Below are 11,132 nucleotides of genomic sequence, written 5' to 3' on the forward strand. Positions count from 1 at the left end.
TTGACTCCAGACTTTGTGTGTGTAAAAACCATAAAGCTTCAGCCAGGTGGTAGGTAGCTTCTCTCTAATCTATAAAAAGGGCTTTTGGTATTATGCAGAGCCAAATGGGATTTATTACCATATTTTTTTCATTTGTTTGTACCTTTCCTGAGCACAGACAACTGCATGAGTCATTTTCCTGGTACGAAAACATGTCTACATACTGGCAATTCCTTGCTGTAGAATAAGCTCTTACAACAAGGAAAAAGAAAAAAAAACATAGGGCACTATATAATGAAATGGATATATCCTGAAATTTCCACAAAGTAAATATCTAATATCAAAAACATATAATATTCAAGTTTGGGAGATTTGATCAAATACAACCATCCGGAATCAAGTGAAAATCTTTTGAAATTTTGTAACTCCAATTGCCAAATGGGTGAATTAAAACAACGTTCAAAGTTCAATGTCAGGGTCACATTTAATTTCAAAACTTATCAAATAAATTCATACAAATGTTAAGAATGGATAGTGGTAGTAAATGCACTTGGTACAAATTCATCAAGGGAGAGCAAAAACAGTCAGTTGTTGGGTGACGCGAACACACAGGAGGAAAGACAATTCGCTGCTTATGTACTGTTGAACTCCTGAAAAGCACATTGGCAATAATGATTTTACTTGTGCTACCCTGCTGCTTGTGGTTTAACTCTTATGTTCTAGACAAAATCTGTATGATATAGCATTTCTTAGCAAATGTTGATTCCCTTCATCTGCCTGTCAGTGTGCCTGTGGTGAGACCAGAGAGAGGACACAACATGAGTCAAGTCTCATTGCCTTCTGACATTGTCAAACGTATGTGTTGTGTCTGAAATACTCCACACTGATTTAAAAACTTGCACTGCATGGACTCTGGGGTTAAATAATCTTTGTCTTAACTAATAAAAACAGCTCATCCAATCATGGAGTTTGAATCAAACTGGAGATAAATCTTTTTGATCTGCCGGTGTTTTTACAGACAAGCCAAAAAATTGAAATTAGACAGAAACTGTGGAAAAAAGCTAAATACTTCCGATCTGGATCAAAGTGAAAATTCTGGACCTTCAAACTGGAATAAAAGCCCCTGACACCTCAAGCCCCCAACAGCTCAGCAGAATCATTCTCCATTCAGTAATAAATTCAGTGAGATGTTTCACCATCTAGCAGTGTTACAGTGCACAGACAAGATGGGGAGCTTTTGTTTCTGATGCAAGTTGAACTCTGAACCTGAGATCTGTCTGAGAGAAGGGTGCCAAGAGCTGAACCTCCTGAAACAAGCGTGTGCACTAAATCTACTCTAAGCACACCAACAGCTCAGGTTTATCACCCAGTCAAAAGAAAAACTGGGCTGCGTGTGCATCATAATGAGGCCACGAAAATACAAAACTCCAGACATCCTCAACATGTTGGCTGCAAAAATGACTTTACTGCAGTTTTAATACGTTATTCTTAAAACCAGCATTTGCAACTTCTCCGCATTTTACATTGAATCAAATGAACTGGACTGAAAGGGTGAACAGTGACCCCCACCTTTTGTGCAACAACAACAAAAATACACAGTTAGGTAGGTATCTCTCTCCCCTTTTAAAATCAGGTCAGGGGCAAATGATTAAAAAGAAAAATAATAACATCTGTACAGTACTTTTTAACAAAGTCATGAAATACAGGATTTCTGGCGAACGCAGTCCTGTGTGTGAGACGTCGTGTGTGTTTTTGTGTGTGCCTTGGCCAAACTGACGCCATGGCTTTTGAAGGTTTGAGTCCTGCTCCTCTGGCTCTAAGCTGAGTTTTCATCCTGGTACATTTTGTCGTTTGTCACCTCTCTTGTCTCTCAACACTTTGTTTATTTCTTCTATGTTGCCTAGATCCCGCTATCCCCGACAAAAGTGAACAGTTCTGTGGCAGGGAGGCACACACTACTTCAGCCAGTCAAGCTTTCTATCACTATGACGGCTAGTCCTGCTAGCCTGACTGGCCTGCTGAACAGTTCATACACTGGCTGGTTGTGTTCTGGCTTCCTCTGTCTCTGGAGCTCACTGGTTCGGGTTCGACAAGGATGAGGAGAAAGTTCAAATGAGGACGTGTGAGGGTTCCTGCGGGGTTGCTGTAGTACCGCAGCTTCCTTGCTGCTGTTGCTATAGCAACAGAGCAGAGTTGGGAACCGCCTTGGCACTGTTATTTCCACCGCAGCCTCTCCCGTCAGTACGTAGGATGGTGGATGAGGAGGAGAAAGTTGTTCAGAAGGAGGTCAGAACTGGGAGAGCAGGAGAGTGTTATGAAAGAGAGGAGGGATGAGTTTGCCAGGGGTCAATGAGTTTCTCCTCAGGACAAAGAAAGGAGAGTTTGGGTTCTCTCAGAGGAGGCTGTTGGTAAGGGGAAGAAGTAAAATCAACAGGCTGAAGGAACAGACTGATCTGACTTTTTTCCAACTTCTTCCACTGAGGGAGAAAAGAGGAGCAGAGATCAGGAGGGACTGAGTGAGGTGGGAGCTCGTCTTTGCCCGTCTCCTCGGTGAGACTGACAGGTGGCACAGGCTGGCCAAGGACCAATGAGAAGACCAGAGGAGGGAGGATGGGAGGGACTCAGTGTCCGTCCACTGCGACCAAACAGAGGACAATTAGCCTTAAGAGCTCAAACGAGGCCGCTTCCTTGGAGACTGCTCTTCCTCATCTTCTTCCTCTTCATCCTCATCGTCAGGGTAGTCCACCAAACCAACCAGAGCAGTCTAAGAGAAGCAACAAAGAGTGACAAAAATGCACACATGCCCAGCTTATGTAAGACAAAGCACCGACTTCTGCAGGTGCTGTCTGTCCATCATGATCTGGTTTCATTGCTGCGCAGGGAGGAATTAGGCTACCCAGGGATGTTACAAAGTTTTCTGAAAAACTAAGATGAGCTTTAAAAAAAACCCTTGGACGCTAAGTACTACTTGTTTGCTTAGGACTATTCTCATTCACCAGCCTAACCTGACACAGTTGTAGTTTCACTTAAATTCTTACAAATTAGTCTGACAAATGACATGACTGAGAGAAAATAAAGACTTTGCGTTGCTGCTAATGAAGCCTGTGTTACTGTCTCACAATTGAAGGACAGCTTTGCGTGACAGATAAAACTGGATACATGCTGTGCAACAAATAGAAAACATTTGTTTCTGGTATATCATCAAAGGTTGTATATCAGTTTGACAGTTCAACAGTTTGATGGTGACAATGATGATGGCTAAAAAGTGGCTGCAGACAGGAGGGTTTAGTAAATAACTGGATCTCAATTTCCCAGCACTATTTGTAAAGCTGTATTACCTTCACGACTGGTGTGGCGGGAAGAGCAACTGTTTTGACTGAGGAAGCTGAACTGTTGTTCGGAGTGACGGCTGGTGAGGCAGGTGGAATTACAGCAGTTTTCCCGTTGTTGGCACCATTAGCTCCGTTGGCAGCTCCTGCAGAAACAGAGACTGTAAATATTAGACTTACTGTTGCAATCAGGGGGCAAAGTTTCAAGGAAGATACATACAGTAATATTAAAACAGCTCACCTTTTTTGGCTTCCATGTACTTGCCGTAGCTGTCTGAGAAGTCATCCTCCATTCTGCTCTTCTCCACAGCCTCTCCATCATCATCATCGTCGTCGTCATTGAACCACAACTCCTCATCCTCGTCCAACGACCGCGCATCTCTACGATATCTACAGGGGAAAAAATTGTTTTATGAAGTACAGCTATGGACAGAAAAAGGTGATGGGGAAAAAAATTCCTTCACATATGGGGGAGCACTGGGACAAAAAGGTCACTGCACTGTCTTGATCAGTCTACTCACCTGTTGAGTCTCTGACTCTGCCTGTCTTTTTCCTGCTCATACCGGCCTTTCAGGCCCTTAAAAGTCTGGACGTACTCAATGGATTCAAGTGCTTTGTAGAAGTTATCCACAATGTGAGCTATGAGAGACTTGATGTCCTCCTGGAAAGAGAAGATATGGTGGAAAATGACAAACAATCCACTTTCAGTGCCACATGCACACATTCTATACTAATCAACACTTTTCATTAAGGTATATTTTACGTGTCTACACACCACTTTAATGAATTCAAAGAGCTCTATGATGGCTGAGTTGAGGAGGTTGTATCGGGTGCCATTGTCCAGCAGGGCGTTAATGACAGGCTCAAACAAGTTCCCTTTGATGATGTAGCGGTTGTAGTACTCATCCTTCAGACCAATTATCCTGCGCATGAAACGCAGGGCACCTTGAACAAACAGACAACTTGGTAAGAAATGAAGTGGTTTGGTTTTCCAAATGTCTTCACTGGTAAGAGCTTGGATATATAAAGTATGGTTAAAAATCTGTACAGTTAGAAAAAGTTTATTGAGAGAGTAAGTTAACCAATGACAGAACACAGAGAGGAGACAAAGTAGCAGAAAGGTGTGAGGTGTGTGCATGTGTGTGTGAGCAATATGTGTATGTGGAGACTTACAAAGAGCAAGAAAGGTGTGTTTTGAGTTCATGAGCACCAGCACTCTCCTGAGCAGGTCTTTGTTCATGATGTAGGTCTTGATGTGATAGGTGTGGTGCTCCACACAGAAGGTCAGAAGCTCCAGGATCAGTGCCAGAAGCTGAGCAGTCTGGAAGTTGTCTGCACAAAAAAAAAAAACAAAGCTACTTCACACCAGGACATTTCAAATATGCAATGCAATATTTTCAAAATGCACATGCAGTTGCAGACTTCTAGTTGTTCAAGTTAAAGCAAGTGTGAAATCAAAGTCCATTTTTTAAACAAAACAACATTTTTGTTTTTCATATGATGTTAAAAAATAATCTTTTTTCTGATGGGTGCAGGTGATATAAATGTCAGACTAAAGCAAAATTAAAATGTTACTATCTGTCCCAAGAATAAACATTTCCAGCAAACTGGAAATAACACGCACCTGGACAGACCGGGTTGATCTTAGTTGATCCCTCTTGCAGATCTGAAAGGCCATGACACAGAATTATCAGTCACATTCTCTATTTATCTTCCAGTCTGAAACACTCCTGTTTATATGAGGCCCCTGTCCTCAGCTCACCTTTTGAGTTTTTGTCATGTGCAGTATTGGCCAGCAGAGGAGCAGTCAGGACATGCATGCAGTACTTGTAGAAGAAACTCAGAAATTCTGTCTTCTCAGTTTTCTAAAAGGAAGCAAATGACAAGAAGCTTTGCTAAGTAGTGCTGATGTTTTAGAGTTGCACATAATAAAGAGAGGTTTGAAATTTTCCAGCTGGCCACAATCTGTCTAGGCATCATGATTTAGCTGGGAATAAATGAGGAAAATAGATCGGTTCAGCTTACATTGGTGGAAGCCAGCATGTTCTCGGGGTCAATGAGCGTCCTGAGCAGACCCATCAACTGGACAGCCCCTCCTAACTCTGGATCAGAGTCACAAATCATCTGCTTGATCACAACATTTATCAGCAGAACATCCTGTAAACACCAGAAAACACACACACACACACATATAGAAGATACAGTGAAAATGAAGCAGTTTCAGTCTTATGCTGCATCCAGATTTAAAGAGAAATTCAACAAAGACTTTGCATGACAGAATAAAGCAACCCTAACCCCACTGGAAGGAAATCTATTTCAAAGAAAGATTATGGTATATATATATATATATATATATAAAGGTTTGCTTTTTAAAAAAATGTCCATATATAGAGAGAAGATCAGTTGCAATCATTGCATAGTATAGTTTGCTTCTCTGCCAGTTGAAGGCTTCACTTAGTATTTTACTCCATTGTATATCTCATACATACAGAGTCAAACAAAGCACAAGCAATCACCAGGATTAGAAAGCCCATTTGATATTAAGAGTTCAATTACTCAGTGGTTGGGAGAGCACTGCTCTAAGAGCCTGTGAGGTTTTATGTGTACACTTAGGTTTTCATTTGGAAAGCTTTTTGTCATGTGCAGTTATTTGTGCATATCACCGAGTGTAAAAATGTACGCAGCACAGAGCTATAAAAACTGAAGGAAATACTACAAAGGTTAGTCAGTACATCGGGCAGCACACCACATCTAATACAAGTATCAATCAACTAGACAACAGTACGTAATTTAAATTTTCTGTTCAGCTATTCCGTCTTTCACAACAAAACTGTGTTAAATAGAACTTTTTTAAATATGTATAATTCTATTTATGCAATCCTAGGCTGAACCAAACTACGCCCTGGCATCTAAAAAGAGCAAGCACGCCTGCTGACAGTCATGTTTGGGTGCTTACGTCGTCGGTCTGCTGCGGTTCCTGCATGACAAATTCCCTGACCATGGAGGGGCTGAATTCCACCAGGTAAGAGAAGATGTCTGTAGCTGCTGCCCTCACCTGCAGGTCATCCATTCCCTAAATGGGAGAAAAATAGGAGTTGAACACAGGAACGAAGAATTTGACACAAAATGTTTCCCCAGTTGATCGTTCACAGGCAAAACAAATTGAACATGTAAAACCAAAAACCATGAACAAACTTAGACATTCACATTCATGCAATGCCCTGAACATACCATGACTATTTCAAGAGCAGGTAAAATGCCCAGATTTGCCAGAGTTTTGAAGAAAGCGTCCCTGTTCTGTGGCTGCAACGTTTGTGAAAATGCACAGAACTCCTTAACAAAGTTCACCTGAGGAATAGAGGAAAAAAAAAAAAAAACCTAATGGTTAATCAGCAGTTGTCATATTAAAGCAAACAATTAAAGGTCACTGAAAGAAACACTGTTGTTTCATCTGTGCCGTGAGAAAATTCATTCAATTTTTCAATTCAATGTGAAGCTGAATTAGTTGAATAAATGATAACTGCATGCACCAAAACAATGATTGATTTCCCATTTCACTGTCAGTGAGAGTGTATACTGTTGGATGAATAATGTTGACAAAGTTGTTGGACTACAAGCCAGCAGACAAAGAAGTAACTCACATCAAAATTGCTATGAAAAACTATGCAGAATGTCAGTAAATATTAAACCCTTGAGAAAGAAATGTCATTACAGACAGCAGAAGGAATCCATATATAAGTCATAATAATCATACTCAGCACATTTTATCCTCGCAACAATGAAAGTCAAAATTACTCTTCTGTCCGCATGTAGATTTTACCACAAACAACATTATTTGGCATATGTTTGACTTACAAGCTCTCTCCTTTTACTGTCTTCTGTGGCTTCATCTGTGAGCTGTGCAAAGACCTCTGTCAGGAACTTCTCGTCCTCCTGTGGCACAAAAACAGGGTTAAGAAAATAAGACTCTAAGGCTACAATACAAAGAAACAAAGGAGGAATACAAAACGTAATCCTTAGCACTCCTCGGTATTCAAGTTTTGCAGCAAAAAAACAAGGATCAAAACAGTGAACTACTATAACACTAAGAAAGACACATTAGTCTTAAAGATAGTCACTTCACTTCACATTAGCCCTGAAATACAATCACTGGATGCCGAACACTTAAAATGTGAAAAAGACGGACTGTAGGGTACTGTCTGCACTGTGGAAATGACTCGATGGAACAAATTATTTTCAATTAACACAAGCCTAACATAAGCACTACATTGACAACAGACATTATACCTTTTGCTGAACAACCTTTCAAAAATGTTTATATTGTTTTACATTTTTTAACAATCAATCGTCACATTACAAAACTTGATTTACATACACAACTTCCACTGGTGGACAAAAAGTTCTGTAAATTGAGAAGTCTCCTGAGTGGTTATATGCACTGCTTAATCACAACATGTACAGGTAGATGATCACAACCCTTATGCATTCTTTATCCATTACTGCAAATAGAAGAGATAAAACCTCATATTTATTTTCCACATGATTTGACATTTCAAATAAGAAATCAATACATTTAATGATGGAAATTCAGTTTATCATTTATCATTAAGTATGAACCATGTCAATGTCTGGAACAACAGGGAGGGGAGGTTCTCTTGCACTTGTCAAACAAATTCAACCAGTGGCAGATGAGGCACAAGCCAAACTACACTGTAGATTTATGAAAATACTATACATGCAGAAATATTCAACTGGCAATGGCATTTGGTACAGAAAAAACATCAGACAAAGGCTTGTGGATAAACTATGCCTTAAAGAACAACATGAGTTCCCTGGTTTGGATCCTTACCTGCAACATACTGACAATCTCCACCTTGTTGAAGAAGATGAAGGAAGTGAGTGTGGACAGGAAGTTCTCCTCAAAGACAGATGGTGTGGGCAGGATGATGTCCTGGATATACTGCACCCGGTAGGTCTGGTGGATCTTCTGTCGCAGCTCAGAGTCCGTGATAGGGATCACCTCCTTAAACTTTGCTGTCTTGGTCAAGAATTCCCTGTGCCGTTTAGGTTGAACCAGCGCTGGGTCATACTCAAGGCAGCCCACCACATCCATGATACAATCGTCAGAGAACATCACCTCAAAGAGGGCTGCTTTGTTAAGGAACAAGACACCTCGGACAATCTCATAGAGGTGATGTAGGCCTTCCCTGTTGTCCAGGTCCTCACATACTCTGAAAAGACCCAGGAGTTTCTTGATGTAGCCCTCGCTCACCAGGGCAAGAGCGAGTTTTTCCCTCCGGATGGGCGAAGACAAGACAGAGGTAACCAGGTCAGCGATCTCTTCCAGTCGACTTAGCTCGCAAGGAGGAAGCTCCACCAGGTGGCTTGTCTCTGGAATCTCCTCAAAGCGCTCCTCCTCCGACTCATCAATGGGGTCCTGGGTGATGTCCAGGGCAGGGTCCTTGCCTTGAACCTGGGCAATAAATAGTTGGCAGTTACAAAGTGAAGAATTAATCTAGAGGTATTAATGTGCTGCCTCTTGCCATTTGAGGTAGGGTCATCAAAATTTCAGCATCAGCAAACTGGCACAACTCCTGCTTTTGTACTCCCCAGTAAACAACCAATGAAAATAAATTGAAAACGGGATCAACTTTACCTGGCAAATCTTCTCCCAGATCTCATCGCAGCCAGCCTTTTCCTGAAAACTTAGGGCAAGGTCATAATTATCTGCTTCCGACCAGACAATCAGTGTGTCCTGGAAGGAGGAGAAAGAAACATCAAACTATACACAAAGAAACGCTAGAAACACTCAAACGTGATTATATTAGTTCACACACAAAGGTCACATGCTCAAAACATACATAATGCTAAACACAGCCAAGCAATTTCATGCATGTAAATGTATAAACTAGCAAACAAGCCCTTAAAAATTATGGATATGGTCAGTTCGTCTGCAAAATGCAAGGGAAATATCTGGCTCAGGTCTATCATTTCAAACCATAATGTGTAATGGCATGTTTCTTATATAAATATCTGTTAAACTACTGGCTGTTAAAATGATGAAAAACAGGTTTGCTGATATATAAATGACTAATGATGTAACCTGTCTATTAGGTACTTATTTCCAAGTTTACAATGGGAATAGATTATTGCATTTCCATTGTTCGCACTGCATCATTGTAGCTGCAATTGTTAAGCAACAAGTCTCAATGCTGAAATGACTTAAATGAAAAACTCTAATTTGAATGCCACAGGTATGTGAGAGATTGTTGCTGATCCAGACTCAGATGATTTGTTCTTACCTGTTGTTTCTGATATGCAGTATTCGGGCTTATCTTCGACTCCAATAATAGTGATCCTAAAACAAAAAGACTTGGTAACTTTTCACTTTCGAATTAGTGCGAGTGTTATCTTATCATTCGTTCATCGCAACAAAGATGAACGAATGATAAGATAACAAATTCTTAATGGTTGAGGTCAATCAATCTGCCTAGCAGAGAGCATTTAAAGCTAAATAGACAATGTGAAACGTGAATAAAACAATGTTGAAAAAATTCAAAAGTTAAAACCTACAACAGAAGCAATTATTACCACACAGCTAGCCTTTTCCCAATATAATTTTTATGGTTTTTAATGATCTGTGCATGAACACATGGTTTATTATCCAGAGCAATAACAAGTTTGTACGTTTAAGACTAGACTTTGAAGGCCCCCCATGCTACTAAGATCACGTCGCCTGCTAAACGAACGAGCTTGCTAGCACTAGCTGAATAAATTGCTGCCTTTTATCTGAAGCTAGTGTTAACACTGGTCATCCAAACAGCCTGAAACCATTGGCTCAAAATACTGCAGTGAATTCGAAGAAGCAAGCCCATCAAGTTAACCAAGTATACAAAGTGGACAATTGAAAGCATTTTGTCCGAACAACCCGGGGTTAGCATGCTAATGCTAGCCAACGGATCGTCAATGCGGCTACGCTAACTGGAAACTTACCGTCTGATTCGGCACGAACTAATAATGATATCCCCTTTAGCCGTTCAACAAAGGTAGACGAAACGTGTCCGGTACCCCGATCGTCCCACTGCCGATCTTCATTCAGCGTATATACTTTCACTCGCCGCCGAGTGTCCGACATGGTTAACCGAGTCGGAGCTAGCAAGCTAGCTGGGTGCTAACAAGCTATCACCTCACCCCGTCTGGTGTTTTCCTACCCTCGACCTGTTAACTTTGTTTCCACCCGCATGTTATAAAACATGCACGTCTAAGTAAAGTTCACAATAGCAGTAAAATATATCTGTAGCTATTCTAAAAACATATTACGTCCACGACGTCAAACAACTCAACAGAAGGCCTAATATCAAACAGTAAAATTCACAGAGAACACAACAACTCTGACGGCCTCCTTGCTAACGTCCACAGACCGCCATCTTGTAATCCGATCTTGTGTTCTTTTTCTTCTTCGACGTCAATCAAGCGCAAACTGCCGCGGGGTCTCCTCCTCCGAGCGGCACCATCCAATTGGAGAACCGCAGCACCAAAAGTTCAACGCGCCACCTACAGTCAACAAAAGCAATAACAGCAGCAGCAGCAGGTGACAGAGCAAGGATCTAACAATAACTGCATTTCTTTTTTACTAATGACTATTACAATGTGGCACTATACAAACTACTTAATTAAAACAAACCCATCAATATACCATTGTAGCACCCAGTGGATTTAAAACTGTCCAAATATAAGAATAAGAGTTCCTCACATCAAAATTATTTTGATTTAATTAATTTCAAGGACCAGAGAGCTTGGCATTAAGCTTTTTCCAGCATTTGC

The 11,132-nt window shown here is 40.9% G+C and overlaps 1 protein-coding gene across 1 annotated transcript; it reads right to left on the reverse strand.

The window, feature by feature from the left end:
* Window positions 1-250: 250 nt before the first annotated feature.
* On the reverse strand, window positions 251-10,740 carry ppp4r3b (protein phosphatase 4, regulatory subunit 3B). The gene is made up of 16 exons (XM_041947196.1): window positions 10,302-10,740; window positions 9,611-9,666; window positions 8,965-9,063; window positions 8,158-8,781; window positions 7,164-7,241; window positions 6,540-6,656; window positions 6,265-6,381; window positions 5,334-5,465; window positions 5,071-5,173; window positions 4,933-4,974; window positions 4,482-4,640; window positions 4,084-4,253; window positions 3,830-3,969; window positions 3,550-3,698; window positions 3,318-3,454; window positions 251-2,743 (listed from the first exon to the last, which is right to left on the reverse strand). Exons 1-16 carry the CDS (start codon window positions 10,441-10,443, stop codon window positions 2,642-2,644), a joined length of 2,367 nt encoding a protein of 788 aa, XP_041803130.1. The 5' UTR covers window positions 10,444-10,740; the 3' UTR covers window positions 251-2,641.
* Window positions 10,741-11,132: the final 392 nt, after the last annotated feature.

This window comes from Chelmon rostratus, chromosome 11 (genome assembly GCF_017976325.1).
Source record: "Chelmon rostratus isolate fCheRos1 chromosome 11, fCheRos1.pri, whole genome shotgun sequence".
Lineage (NCBI taxonomy): Eukaryota > Metazoa > Chordata > Actinopteri > Chaetodontiformes > Chaetodontidae > Chelmon > Chelmon rostratus.

Bases quoted from the DNA above. Each gene is read 5' to 3' on its own strand.
- ppp4r3b (XM_041947196.1), bottom strand. From the start codon at position 10,443: ATGTCGGACACTCGGCGGCGAGTGAAAGTATATACGCTGAATGAAGAT. The intron at 3,455-3,549 runs GTGAGCTGTTTT...CTGTTTCTGCAG, and splicing joins GTACATGGAAGCCAAAAAAG to GAGCTGCCAACGGAGCTAAT. The intron at 2,744-3,317 runs GTAATACAGCTT...TGCTTCTCTTAG, and splicing joins CCGCCACACCAGTCGTGAAG to ACTGCTCTGGTTGGTTTGGT.